We start from the raw sequence: 15081 nt of genomic DNA, 5'->3' as shown, positions 1-15081 counted from the left end.
TAGACAAATAATCATTTCCATTTTATATCCAACACTAGTAAAATTGTGATGAATCCTAAAAAGCATTTCCTACCTAACACAAATATCAGTAACCTTCACCAAAAAAAAAAAAAAAAAAAAGAATGCGTAAAAAAAGCAACATGGCAACATACCAGATTTTAAATAAAAAAGTATATTTGTTAACAATTAAAAAAAAAAAAACTTGAATAATACGAAGGAAAAAGACATACGACTTAATTAAGTTTTTAAGAACGAGCATTAAATTATAATACGTATATTATTTTCCAAACAGTAATCATTATTAGTATTAATTTTATTTACCATTTCATTCATATGCAGCAATGAGAAACATGAGCGCTATTCCAGTTAACAAGGCTACTACTTCCTTGATGCTTTGCCAAACAGAAGTATTTTCAAGCAGTTCTGGTATAACTGTTACTGTGGCAATATAGATAAATCCACCGGCAGTGAAAGGCAATATCTGAAAGCAAAAGAGATAATACAATTTAAGCAAAAAGAGGATTCACCAGCTAAATTAAAATTTTTCTCAAGGTTAATTCATGAATGATAGAATTTGGGTTATCAAAGAAAATTTCGACTATCAAATAAGAGATGTCATTCTAATCCGCTCTCTGACCATCTTATAAACAAGAACCAAAAGAACAATTCAGATGCTTAATGTAATGTCACGTACTCACTGCTAAACATACGACTGAAAGGCAATATATCATTGTCTATTCTCTTTTATTTAATTCTCCAGTTATTTACTATTGTGGAATCACAAAGGTTTCACTAAATTTTTAGGAAATAATGAAATGCTGAATGCTAAAACCAATTACCCACCCAACTTGATGAAGCTGTATCGGATAATTCATCAGCATTTGTTGAACATAACGACAAAACGCAACCAGTAAGAGCACCCAGAGCTGTCAAAAGTTGAACAGACATAGCCTGTAACAATCAAAAAATAAAGGAAAAACTTTATTTGATAGTGTGAAATACCGGGCAATAAGCAATACAGTAATTAGTTGAATAACTTCGTAGAACTAAAAAGTAATAAGAAAGTAATACTTCTACGTCCTGTATCGCAATAAAAATTTGAATTCAGAATTATGTTCCAGCGAATATAATTATTACAAAGAAAAAAAAATTGCTAATCTTTTTCTTGGAGAAACCAGACTGGATAAGGATCGCAAAATCGCCAACTTCGTGCGGTATCTCATGTACGAGCACAGTAATCATTGTTACAACACCAATTGTTGTGCCAGCATAAAATGACGCACCAATTGCTAAACCATCAGTGAAATTATGCGCAAAATCTGCAACCATGTTTAAATATGCTGCTACTTTGAATCCCGTTACATCGCTTGTTTTTTCTATCAGATGTTTGTGCTCGTCATCGGAACAGCTATGCAAACTCTACAATATGTTGATCGTTACTGCTAATTAATCAAAAAACTGAAATTATATGAAAGCTTTTCAACAATCCTTGACAACCAATGAAACAACAGAATAAGTCAGACAGTTATATCGTAAACTTTTTTCAAAATGACAAAATTTTTGTTGCTATGATAATTCCAATATTCAATGGAATAAAGTATTAAAAAATGTTATGCAAATATGACTTGCTTCTTCTGTTGATGAAACATACGATTTCTTTTCCTTACTAACTCGGTCAGCCTTATGCTGCTTCCCAATCTTCTTTTGATCATCTGAAGATGATGAACCATTTCCATGTGAATGAGAATGAATTATGTACTCACTTCGTAGAATACGTACAAGCTTCTCAACTGTCAGAAATGTTAATATTCCTGAAAATCACGATTTTCTTTGTAAGTTTAAATTTGATTCAGCACCATCTTTTTATACCGCAAGTTAAAACATGAACGTAAGAGAAGTTTCTTGAGTGATCTCTTGCACTACAACAACATCATCAGAACTTTTCAAATTGAATTTTATGATGAAAACATAAAATATGAGAAAAAAATAAATTCTGAGAAAAATGATCCATACCAGCTAGTACATAACTTCCAACAGTCATGTCATGCGGCTCATGTGAATGTCGGAAATCATCATGTGCGTACGAATCCGAATGCGAACTTTGACCATTATGATGAGAAGGTTGTGCATGTGGAATCAAATGAAGGAATGCATCACCCAATAAACCACCAGAACCAAAACTCAAAAGGATTTTCAGCATTGATTCATTTTCTGCAGTGTTCGCCTGAAACCGTTTGAATTGTTAGCATATGGATCTATAAGCACAAATAATTTTAAATTTTCATAAGCTACTTAAACTTTTGGGAAAGTCTGATGATCCCGTAAATGAGGATGCTTTCTGTAAGCAATAAATACATAACTTATTTTATTTTATAAAACCAATATGCAATAATCTTTTACCTTTAACGGTATAAGCGATAAGAAAACGAATGGCATAAAGCTGATTAGCAATGTTGATCCAATACTGTACACCCAAAGACGTGTTCGAAAATCATTCATGAAAGATAGAATCCTAGAAATGATGGAAATCGATTTAATCAACATAAATGTTCTTTGAAATACGCTCAACATTTAAAACTTGATTTAAAAATAGTCAGCAAAGCCAAACAAAAGAGTTTTTTAATTTTAAGAAAGTTTTGAAGTCATAAATAATACTGCACCAAAATTATAGCTAATAATGCTATAAAAAAAAATCATTATTTGAAAATCAGCCTATCTTTTATCTCATAACATTTTACGTCTTTAGCTGCAAAAAGTCGATATGATTAAAACTTAGTGATAATTGGAACTAATACAGAAATACTTACCCATTTGGATCGTAAGGCTTATAATTTTTCTGACTTGTTTTGCTATACTTTTGATGATGACGATCGCTCTCCTTGAAAAATGTTAGTTTAAATAAAAATCCGGAACTAAATAGGAAATATCGAAACATTAATAAAAATCACTTCACTTTATAATCTTGTAGAAGAAATGTTGTTCTCAAATTCAGATAAAACTTTTTTTATCACGAATGGATGATGACATGTTTATGATCCTCCATTACATACCGTATAATTCAACTCAGAGTATGCAAATTCAGATCCGGATTCTAAAACGAGGCAAGATAGTTAGAGACGACAAGATACCAACTCCGGTGAGATGTGCATGATGATGTTCTTTCTCATGAAAATATTTGTCACGAGCACTGCGATGACTTTCCGAATGTTCATGATGATGACTTTGCTGATCATGGTGATGATGATGATTATTATGATCATGATGGTGGGAATACCTATGATTCTCATGGACTGACTGCTGAAAAATACTATAAGTGAAATTTTTATCTAATTTTATCTCAATGTTTATATATATAATTACTTCTAGCTTTACGGAATGCATTCATACGTTGATGAAATGTTAAAGGATCGAATACAAAGCAAAAATAAGTCAAAATATTAAATTAATTGGAGTCTTCAAAATTCAAGAAAAAAGTACTTCATTAGCTTCACGACTGTATTTGAAATGTGGTGTTTCGACATTATGGCTATGGTCATGATGACTTGAACGTAAAACAACAATATGAAACAAGATAAGCTGAACTACAATAGCTATATTCATTGTAATATTCCTCGAATCAATTCCCAAATCTGAAAAACGTAAGAAAAAAAAAAAAAAAAACCGTAACAATCTTCTATTCGCCAAAACACACATAAAAAATCAATTACTTGTCAATTTTCCTCATCTTGTTTGCAAAAAAGAAAAGAAGAAAAATGTACATCGATAATAATTATTTGCAAAAAGTTCAAATTTCTAGAAACTCGCTAAAAACAGAATTTGCAACTTGCAGCTTCAACCTTTTCATTTCTAAATTTACCACACACTCAGCAGCCTGCACAATTTGCAAAACATGCAAATAGCAAGATTTGCAGACTTACCAACACACCCCCGTCAACGTCTGACACTTCCACTAACAATGACCTCCATTAAGAAAGTGCCGTCGGGACGAGACAAAATACTGACGTGGACCGAAGTGTGCACGTGGATAGATAGATAGGTGGGGGTGGCGCGTATGTATGTGCACGTATCTCTGTGTGTGTAATATTCCTTATTTATGTGATCAAATTGACACCTTATTTTTTTCATTTCATAAATCCTCAACTTCTCTCATTCTCTCTCAAAACATGACACTATTTTCACCCTGCTTCTGGTCCGACAAATCCGTTAATTCAGATATATGCGTAAAAATTGTCGTCGATCGCCATGTGTGACTGTCAACAGCAACGAATGTTGAAATTATTGATGTATATGCGTGCGTGGCAGTAAAATAAGATAATAGTGGATTCATTCATTTCATTTTTTTCTTAAGTAAAATCTTATTCAAGAAGCTATTCACTGATTCGGCATAGTGATTTGTTATTTTAGCTCTTTCAATAGGCCTTACGACTTAGTCAAATGTGTGGAGCTAAGCTGAATGGATAAAAGCAAATTAAAAACAAACTTCGATATTTGTGCCAGTTCGTCATCTTTTAACTATTGTAATATATGTTCACGTGTCTTTCGATCAGGCATAATTTGGTGCAATAAATCCGTACATTTGGAATTGCTGCACTGTTCTTTCCTGCAAATCTTTTTATCTATGAAGAACGAATAGTTTACGATTGCTTCTCGATGGCGATATGATGCTAAATATAAAGGAAATGATATTTTCGCGATGATAAATAAACAATAATGACAGCATCGTGTTTTTGAGAAATTATCTGTATTGGTGATAGGAAGACATTATTTTGATGAATTACGTAAATATTAAATTAACGATCGTTGTCAGGGATGGTTGTCAAAAAATGATAACTGAGCGATGGGGAATTATTTCTGTAATTGGACTTACAGATAAATGAATTGGAAGCAACAATTTGATATTATTGTGAATTAATTTTTTCCTGTTCACTCTTTTCATATATAATATTACTTATCAAATGATAATTTTACCAATTCATTAAAGCTGATACTGTAACATTTGTATACCGCAAAGAAAACTTATAAAATTTCCAGCTAATTATCCAAATATAAAATCAACTGAAATGACTGTGATATTTCCGATTGATTTTTATCATTTGATTGCCATTCATTAGTAATGCAAAAAAAAGGAAGGAAAAAACGGTCGTTACAATCGGATTAATTATGTGTTATATGATAGAAAACGAAAAATATAGTACGTGGTTAAGCCATTTGATGCAATGTAATCAAATGACACGTAGCACGTTTTAATGTTTGCGTGACTTGTTATTTCATGGAATGGAATAACGACATAAATTTCAAAATATTTATTTTTTAAGGATTCATTTCTTAATTTTATGATTGAAACTAGTTGGAATTAACAGTTTAGCAGAATTTTTCCCAATAATTTATACCAAATACATGTGAATGGAATGGAATACAAGAGCATGAATAACGAAAAAAAAAATTCTCAGTTATGATACGCATTTTAAAATGTATAATTTTGATTATCGTTTATTTTGCTTGTCAAATTTATCCAAATACACAATTACGAGTAAGAGAAAGATAAGTGGTGATGCATACTGCAAGAAATTGTCAAAAGAGAAATTATAGCTAATATCTCACTTAATTCACATTCAAAATTATTCATTTAAAGTTACCTCAAACATATCACCATTAAAATTTATCAAAGATAAAATCTTGATTAAATTGAGAGAAATTTATAAATTATTCATTAAAAGAGTTATGACTGTGTTACTTTACAAATCTGATTATATCTTTTCGATTATAAATACGTTTTTGCTATTGTAAATTTATGTTATTGTTTTATATGTAAATTTATAAGATATTTTTGCTATTAAAATATTAAATTTTTCCTTTTACAGTGTATAAATTGAATTTTTTTATTAAAGTATTAAATTGAATATTAAATTTTTTTTTTTTATTTTTTATATAAAGCAAATTTTAAATTTTTTATTAAAGGAAAGAAATAGGTAAGAACAGAACTTATGGTTCTCTCAATTTTCACTCCTTTTTAAACCGATTCAAATTATGTTTTCTAATTGGTGAATGCTTAAGTGATCGATAAACTAACACATTCTAAAATAAGCACTGAATATGAAATATTCAGCTGAATGCTGAATATTCGTAAAATGAAATATTCAGCATAAAAAGCTTTTTTTAAGAATACAGCATGTTACCTTTTTTATACGTGTACTTCAAATGACACAATACCAACTATAACGAAATATTTCCCTGCTAATCAAATTATATTTAACATTCATATCCAATATGTCATTTTTTTCAACCTATTTCACTTGATCGGATGTTAAAACGCTACTTTTTTAAAATTATTCCTTCATTATACTATTTTTTGCTTTTTTTTTTTCTTTTTAACTTATCACATTGCGCATGTCATCACTAAGATTCACAAAAACTAATTTTGGTAGATCGTTCATCACTTTATTCTTCAGTTTAACTGATATCGTTGCATCATTATAATATATTACTTAGACGTTTTTTGTTACCATTTAACTGAAAAAAAATTTTTTTTATTTACTGCCATGTCATTACATGCCACATCCAATGTAATATAATATGCTTAATAGCATGATTTATTCTCTGGATATTATATATACGACATTAATTACTAGGAACGTAAAGTAAATTCAAGCTTTACTTTATTTTTTATTAATGAATTTTTAAAATCTCCTCGAGTTACTTCGGTTCTACGGAATACAATTATACAAATAATGGCAGTAAACTTCAACTGAAATTCATGGAATTAATTTTTCACGAGAATAACTGGAATTAATACTCGTCCAAATTTCATTTTCATGAGAACAAGCATGAACTGAGGCAGTTTGCATAGCATGTCATATTTATTATTATTATGATAAAGGTAACAGAATGAACATTTGAAACATGTTTTTTAATAATAGAAACATGGCATTATACCATTTCACCTGTTTCTCTCATTCTCTCTTTTCCCTCAGTAACAAACCGCTACGCTTATTTCTCGTTGTCAAAGAGAATGTTATTATCTGTTTTTATTTGTCACATGGTAAATTATATTACTAATCACTTTCACTTAATCATTTCTTAATGCTACAACAGAAGTAGACGTGAACACGCCTCTTGGCGTATTTCATTTCCATTGTTTTTTTTTTCTGTAGAGATATATGCCGACTCATTAAATCTGCTAATTGTTAATTCCTGAGATTAAATTCCTAAAACTTTACAACAAACTAGTCGAGAAAGACCCACATCGCAATACTAACACATACCACACAATGACACCAAGTTCAACCGGGAAATACCGCCGAGATGTGAGATTGTACATTCTAGGCGTGGATGGGTATGCGGGGCGTTCAAGGTGCGTGCGTGAGTGGACGGATGTATATGTAATAGGGTGTAACTCATGATCAAATCGGCATTTTACTTTTTTCATTTTATAAATTTTCAACTTCTCTAACTGTCTCTCCAAACGTAACACTATTTCTGTTTTGATTTCCGTCCGAATAGATTGGTTAAATGCATTGTATGAAAATTACCATTGTCCAATTTGAGATATTACAGTTTAGAGTGCGACGTGTATTGTTCTTAATTTACAGCTTAAACAGACTGTAAGCTTCGAAAAAGTATCATTAATAATTTCATATTTATCCTTAATGTATCCTTCCTCCTTCCTCCTCTACTCTTTTTTTTTTTTCTCTCTACTTCTCCTCACTAAGATTAGAGAAAGTAATATTTGATAACCCTTAAATTTATGTTAATTTTAGTGATTAACGATGAGACTATTCACCGTATTGGCCAATTTGTTTGGTGATTATCAGCGGACGACATCGAAAAAGCTGAAACTTATCGATGCTTACATGTTCTACATCTTCATTACTGGTGTTATTCAGTACGTAACACTTTTTAATACAATTTATATCACATTCATCTGTTTTGCAAGGAATTATGCATATTTCTAGTGTTCACATTCTTTTTGATAAAAAAAAAAAAAAGATAATGTGACTACAATATAAAGAGAGGTTGTGATTATAAATGTCTTGACAAATGAAGTGTATAAAATTCCTTTGATGGTTAACGGATATTCAGAAGCGTAAGTGCTCGACAAACATGACTTACTATTTTTCACGTGAAGAAACTGGAAGATGCAGATGTTGTGCACAAAGTAAAAATCCGCCATTCATTATGTTTCCCATTAAACATAATGCTCATACTAACTTCAAGTTTCGATTGTTTCATTTCACAGAGTAAGAAATCATATTTGTCGAGTATTTTAGTTTGTGAATATTCTTTGACATCCACGAGAATGCTTTTATTTCGTAAGCACTTCGTTTTTCATGTATTTATAACCTCTTTTCGCTTCATTTTATACAAGTTCAAGTTTCAACATTCTGTCTAAAATTTGTGAAGTGTAGATGTGACAGGTGTGGACTTATTTACTGATTTGCTTTTGCAAGTACATCAACTTACTTTTTTGTTAGTCCTCTTGTTGGTTTTGAGTGTTACATCACGTCGTATTTTACTTCTGCGTGTTTGTTTTATCTTTGAAACATCATATTGCTTTATCTTTGCGATACTTTATTACACTTTACTGCGTAAGTGTATTTTTTGATCAATTGCAGATTTGTTTACTGTGTCCTCGTTGGAACATTTCCGTTCAACTCGTTCCTGTCTGGTTTTGTGTCGACAGTTGGTTGTTTTGTTTTGGCAGGTTTGATTTTTATTTTCGAGCACCGATTAATAAATACAAGCCATTTCTTGCCTGGCTGTTTCTCTATTCAATAAGTGTACTGAGTTTGTTATTTTTTAAATTATACTTGTATAATTGTATTTTTCTGAAATTTTATATTACCCTTATGATCTAAAATGATCTTGAAATACATCTAAATTGGGAAATTTCTTTTCAGCATCACTTCGAATACAAGTTAATCCGGAAAATAAGCCATTATTTCCTAATATTGCTCCGGAACGTGCTTTTGCTGATTTTATCTTTGCTCATGTGATATTACATCTTGTGATTGCAAACTTTTTAGGATGATATATTGGCATTAGTTTAGAATTGTTTGTTATTCACTCATGCCGTTCCTATATATTTTCATATTATTATTCCTCGGAAAAATAGATAATTGTCAGGGTTGCCTAGATTGTTATTGCTGTGCGTTGCATCTTTTATCATTGTTAGTTACTGTCCAATGAACATGTTGTTTTAGTTAAGAATCAATTTAAATGTCAGTACATTTTACTATATCCAAAAGGAAGAATAAGTCTATTAATAATGAAAGTATTTTAAAGACTTACAACTAGTACAAACAAAAAAAAAGTGAGTAACCTGTGGTTTAACTTTGTTTACTGGAGTTATGGAATTAGCTGCAAATGACATTAATAAATTATGGTACTGAAATAGACTTTATGAATGACGATAATCTATTCAATTAAACCATAAATTGTCATGTTATCATATAAATGATTTTTAATAGATATAAATTATTATTGTTTGTTTATTTCCTATTCTCTTTTATGACTGATATGAAATTTTTATCAGTATAAAGTTCATGAAAAGAATTTTAAGGTTTTACGTACCTTTCAATTTTTATTCTTTTTTCGTAAGTCGAGATTTATGAACGGTCTTAGTATTTTTCTGTATGCATACAAATTTTTTCATGATATTTTCGCGAATGGAGTAGGAAATTTCAGAAAAGGGTGATGAATGACGCTGCAAAGAAAGCAAGAGAAGAATATCTGAAAAAATATCTCAGCAAAGATGACGAACAATCCGGGAAAAAACATAAGAAGAGAAAAAAGAAGATTGGAATTGGGTTTGCTATAGTCTACTTTCAAATAGGGATTTTGTAATGTTTAGATTAGTAATTCCTGCGTTTTTTTTTTTTTCAGTTTTCTATTTTTTATTTTTTACAATATTCATCTATGCTACTAGATGAAGGAAAACGTAAAAAACAAAAGGAGATTTGACCGACGTTTGGGTCAAAAGAAAAATTTTACCGTTCATATGTTAGATTTCCATATGGTAGAAAAGTTCAATCCTGTTGTTCGCTAGTTCATAAACGGATTATGTTTATCGTTTTATAATCCTTCGATTTAATTAAACGTTTTAGTTTCATATACTAAAAAAGGTATGCTTCATTCTACAAACATTTGTAGAAAAATTGTTTTCAGATTGAAAATTCATGAAAACGATGCTTTTGCTGATGTTGCACAATGTGCCGTGCAGACTTCTTCAGATGATGATAGTGGAAAAGATGTTAGTTTGAATGTACAAATTAACGTGGAAATAGCGTTTTTATTTTATTTTTTTGTTGATGTAGCATTTAGCTTTTTGAAATATTTCCAAATGCAGATGTTTATTTTCGAACTGTTTAAAACTCGAGCGACTATCTTCTACGTATAAATTGCAGTTTTAATGACTTAAAAATTCTTCTATAGTCTTGAATGATTCATATATCATGAATCGTTAGTTTTTTAGAAAAGCAAAAAATATAAACTCCTTCCCCCTTCCCTCCCCACCTTCATGTTGCAGTGAAATCACCTTAAGATAATTTTATTTATCAAATTTGCTTTTCTTTAATTTTTTTATTTTGAGATTGAAATATTGGAAAAGATGAAAAAGCTACACTCAGTGCCGAAGTTCAAGCCTGCAGCATTTGAAGCTGTCGAGCTCAGAAGTAATTCTTTAGATTTCTCTAGGCATTTTCATTGTTCCTTACTCATTTTCATTCATTTAGGATAATTGTTTAATTTCTTTCCCTACCAATCCAGAAAAGTTATCCAGTCTTTATTTTATTCATATTTTTCATTGTGCTCCGTTTTGGAACCAATTTTCAAATTTTTGCAGTAGAAACAAACGCACCTCATAAACGACATGATTCTTCATCGGATGAAAATGGTTTGTTTTTGCTAGTCTTTGTAATAATATTTCTTGTAATTTCTTTTTATAGTATAATGAAACTGTGTAATAAAAGTTTCAGATGCAGTTATGGATTCACCTGTACGTAAGTCTCCAAAAAAAAGAAAAAAAATAGTATCCATAGTATCACTATGTTCACTTTATCTGATCGTGATGTTTAGTCTGTTTAGCCTGGTTTCCTATTTCGATCATCAGAAACGTTGATGAACTCGTAAAGCTGGTGCTAACTGATTTTTTTCCTTTTTTTTAAATATTTAGCAGGTCAAATATTTCTCCAATAATGAATCTTTTCAGTTATCCCAGATGAGATGCCTCTTCCGACTACCAGTTCAGAATTGGGGGAAAGTATTTCAGTCAGGAATAAGGATCATTCTACTGGTCAAAAATTAGTACAACATTCTAGTGCTGATTCAGATGTTTCCTTACCAATTCTTAGGATAAAGGATGAACCACTCGATTCAGATGCTTCTCCACCAAGAAGATCAACAAATTCTGCAAGACCTGAAAACAATAGAAATCAATCATATTCGAAACGAAAGACAGCAACAGACAATCTTAAATTAGATGTTTTGCCTGTCAGAATAAAAGATGAGCCAGTTGACTCAGATTTTTCACCACCAAGAAGAAGGTCAAAAAATTGTACGAAACAAAATTCTGATTCGGACGCTTCACCTCCAAGACGCAGAAAGCCAACAAATAATTCTGACTCAGATCCTTCTCCACCACGTAAATACGATGATTGTGTTAGGATTTCAAATCGTGGAAAAGAACTGAGAAATTATGGGCATCAAAAACGGAGGCAAACTGATGATATCGACTCTTATCAACGTAGAAGAAGTAGCTGGGATTCTGATGCAAGGCGAAAGCATTGTGGAAGAGAAGAAGACGAAAGTTCTAGTAGATTACACAGAAGTCATGAAAGTAAGTATTGAGTCATAATTCATGCTGAATATTTTGTCAGACATTCTCGATATCTGTTGATAGAATTCCCTGTCCTTATATGAAATTATTTCATCAGATTTCGACATAATTGTTGCTACGCTAGATTTATCTATTCACATTATCTAATTAGCATGAGGTTTATTACTACTATCGAGAAAATAGTCTTGAAACCCCAGGACTAAATGTCTTAGTTTTAGTGCTCGTAATATTTTTACTTAGTTATTTACTCAGCAGTCATTAAAAAGATACATTTTTTCGTTCGATTTTGTATTTTACCTGTTTTTAAAGTGGTCCAAAAATTTACAGTTTACACTTTTAAATTACTTAGTAGTCTGATCTTGTTCGACTAGAAATTTGGTTTTACAATCTAGCTGTTAATATATTTATGCAGGAATAAATTAAGCGTAGGTGAGTAATTTCTATTACACCGGATATGATAACACTTCGCAGAATATCTAGGACGAAGAGATTCTCCTGATGGTAGGTCATCACATCATAGTAAACGAGATCGATCAAATGAGAGTGATGCTAAACCGGTGACTGGGAAAAGCGCTGGTCTTAAAACACTGGAAATGCATCGAGAAGAAATGAAACGAATTCGAGAAAATGAAACGAAAGTAAGAACATTGAGTCTATTCATTGAAATTTTTTTTTTAATTTCTGTTTTAATTGAAATTTAGTGACAAATGTTTTTAACAGATGTTTTAGTTAAAGTTCAGTAATGTCCAAAAATACTGTCAACTGGTGCTCATTTAGTTATACTAGTTTTTTTTTTTTTTTTTCTTTCATTTCTATTTTATTTTTCTATTTATTGTTAAAAATTTGATAGAAATTTAAACTCGTATTTCCCATTAAAACTCCAAACTTGAAGTTGCTCGAAAATTGGAAAGGATACACGAGTGGTAAAGATGTGGCAGCTGTTCGTCGTACCAAATTAACTGGTAAAGGACGTGAAACAAGAGAAGATCGTGAAAGAAAGGAACGTGAAGCTAAAAAGCAACAAGAATTAGAGAAGAAATATAAAAATTGGAACAGGGGTTTGCGGCAATTAGAAGAGGTTTACTTTACATATATTGTTTTTTCCTTCAGTACCATCATATTTGAATATAACTTTAAATACTGTGAAGCTTAATTGAATTCACTTCTTTTCTGACTTTGAGAAGTTTTGTTTAGCGGACCAAAAAATTGAATGAAATGGCTCGGGTAGCGCAAGAAGATTTTGCGCGCTGTGTTGATGATGAAGCAATGAATGAACACTTGAAAAAGGTATTTTTGATGATGAACAGATGTTTTCATAACTTTGAATTAACTTGAACTGTGCGATTTCCTTTTTTCAAAATTATTCGATATGAGAATAGAATGTTTTATTCTTTTTTATAGGTAATGAAAATAATGAAATGTGAAATAAGATTTTTATAGGTAATGAAAGTAATGAAATGTGAAATGAGATGAATACTTCAACTTTTTCGTTTCTTACATAATTTGGTGATAATAGTGCTTAACTTTTGTATGCTGGAAGTTTTCACCTTTACAGCGTCACCATATGTATTCATCCCTAAGTAATTAGGAGAAAAAAATGAAGAAATAGAATTCAACACTAATCAAGAACCCGAAGTAATATGTGAAATTTTGAATAACGGAAGTATTTTTAGCAACTGCACGAAAAAGATCCTATGTATAAATATGTGAAAAAGAAGAAGGAAAATGCTGAAATAAGGACTGGGACTGGTAAGAATTATACATCGTAAAATTTTTTTTTTTTGGAAAGCATTTGTATATAGAGATTATTATTTTTCATTTTTAATTCTTAGTTAAGATTTTTGTTCCGATTTCGAATGCTACTTTATTTCTGTATTGTAAGATTTTAGACTTGTATGCCAAAATTTATTTGTCGCTTGGTAGTTTATTCGAAACCATTTGAATTTTCGAGAATGTTATCATTGTCGTTGTCTTTTTTTTTTTTTTTTTTTTTAGCATATCCCAAATACAAGGGAAGTTGGCCACCAAATCGTTTCAACATTGCACCAGGTTATCGATGGGATGGAGTGAATCGTTCAAATGGTTTTGAAGATCGAATAGCTGAAATGGCTAATCGAAAAGTAGCTCAACGTACCGAATACTACGAAAATATTGCGAAATACGAAGTTTAATTTTCGTGATACAAACTGCATTTGAATTTGATATATGAAGCTATTTTTTAACTGTATTATGCAAATCATAAATAGTTTATTAACAAATGAAAACTGATTACACTGCAATATTAGTAATTCCGAACATTCATAGTCCTTTATGCTACCAACAGCACTATACCCTTTCACTGAAACTTTAAAAAACATAATCTACTTCTATATTCAAATATATCAGGTAGTAATTCAAAAGACTTATTCTGAGCAATTGCACTTTTTGTATTATTGTGTGCAGCGGTGAGCAGTTCTCTTGTACAAATTAGGAAACTTAAATTCACGAGATACAAGCCTTTTTCAGTACTAGTTTTTTCTCCTAGGGCTTCTTTATGTCGCAAACGCATTGATGATTAATGTAATACTCATTAATGACCCTATAACAAACTTTTTTCAGTAAATTTGTTACAACATCACTAAACATTGCATCCCTTTCATGACCAATATGCAGTGAACCAGTTGGAATTGCAGATACTTTTTTTTTTGACGCACACGATTACAGATATCATTTTTACTAAAAAGTTTACTTTTATAATCTTTAGTTCCTTCTTTCAACGCAATAATAAAGTTTCTATTTTTTTTTTTCTATTGATGACAAAATTCGTTCTTTGAGGATATAAATTCATCATTTCACTAGAATTAGCTAATTTACTGTCTTTTGTAGTCCTTAGTTTGTTATAATTAAACTTTTCAGCTTTTTTAAGTATCGCTCTATGTGAGTGCATAATTATTGGCATATTTTGACATTACTATGTGTACATTTCAATGAACATCAATATTCATTATCTCAATATAATTTGAAGTGTTTTTTATAAAAGGTAAAGTGCAGAAAACTTAGCGATAACATTTCAGAAATTCGAGAGAACTTTTCCTTTATTGTTATAGTTGTTGCTACTTTTTTAATGTCTTACTGTCATTTTGTTATTTATGTAATAACTAGATTTAATTGTAAACAGTATTCAGTGATATAAAAGTAGGAGTGATTAAACAATGTTAAACAAATATCACAACCATACTTAACGATTTGTTAAACTTAGCTTACAAAAA

The 15081-nt window shown here is 30.6% G+C and overlaps 3 protein-coding genes across 3 annotated transcripts; 2 read left to right on the top strand and 1 right to left on the bottom strand.

Moving 5' to 3' along the window:
* Positions 1 to 325: 325 nt before the first annotated feature.
* Positions 326 to 3600, bottom strand: Bma-zipt-7.2 (putative Ke4-like protein H13N06.5 in chromosome X, putative; the record flags this gene model as incomplete). The annotated part of the gene is made up of 9 exons (XM_043075494.1): positions 326 to 481; positions 844 to 951; positions 1207 to 1419; positions 1630 to 1811; positions 2014 to 2224; positions 2401 to 2512; positions 2808 to 2878; positions 3133 to 3297; positions 3478 to 3600. The coding sequence occupies 9 exons, from the start codon at positions 3598 to 3600 to the stop codon at positions 326 to 328; spliced, it is 1341 nt and encodes a 446-aa protein (XP_042931428.1).
* A 4166-nt stretch (positions 3601 to 7766) lies between these two features.
* On the top strand, positions 7767 to 9028 carry Bma-dad-1 (DAD family protein; the record flags this gene model as incomplete). The annotated part of the gene is made up of 3 exons (XM_043075493.1): positions 7767 to 7882; positions 8613 to 8701; positions 8898 to 9028. The coding sequence occupies 3 exons, from the start codon at positions 7767 to 7769 to the stop codon at positions 9026 to 9028; spliced, it is 336 nt and encodes a 111-aa protein (XP_042931427.1).
* Positions 9029 to 9693: 665 nt separating this feature from the next.
* Positions 9694 to 14004, top strand: Bm5301 (DAD family protein; the record flags this gene model as incomplete). The annotated part of the gene is made up of 10 exons (XM_043075492.1): positions 9694 to 9806; positions 10165 to 10249; positions 10589 to 10670; positions 10841 to 10891; positions 11207 to 11833; positions 12314 to 12471; positions 12726 to 12911; positions 13028 to 13120; positions 13507 to 13582; positions 13829 to 14004. The coding sequence occupies 10 exons, from the start codon at positions 9694 to 9696 to the stop codon at positions 14002 to 14004; spliced, it is 1647 nt and encodes a 548-aa protein (XP_042931426.1).
* Positions 14005 to 15081: the final 1077 nt, after the last annotated feature.

This window comes from Brugia malayi, assembly GCF_000002995.4.
Source record: "Brugia malayi strain FR3 genome assembly, contig: Bm_v4_ChrX_scaffold_001, whole genome shotgun sequence".
NCBI classification, from domain to species: Eukaryota; Metazoa; Nematoda; class Chromadorea; order Rhabditida; family Onchocercidae; genus Brugia; species Brugia malayi.
Note: the sequence above shows the minus strand (reverse complement) of the source record. Positions and strands in the feature narration are given on the sequence as shown.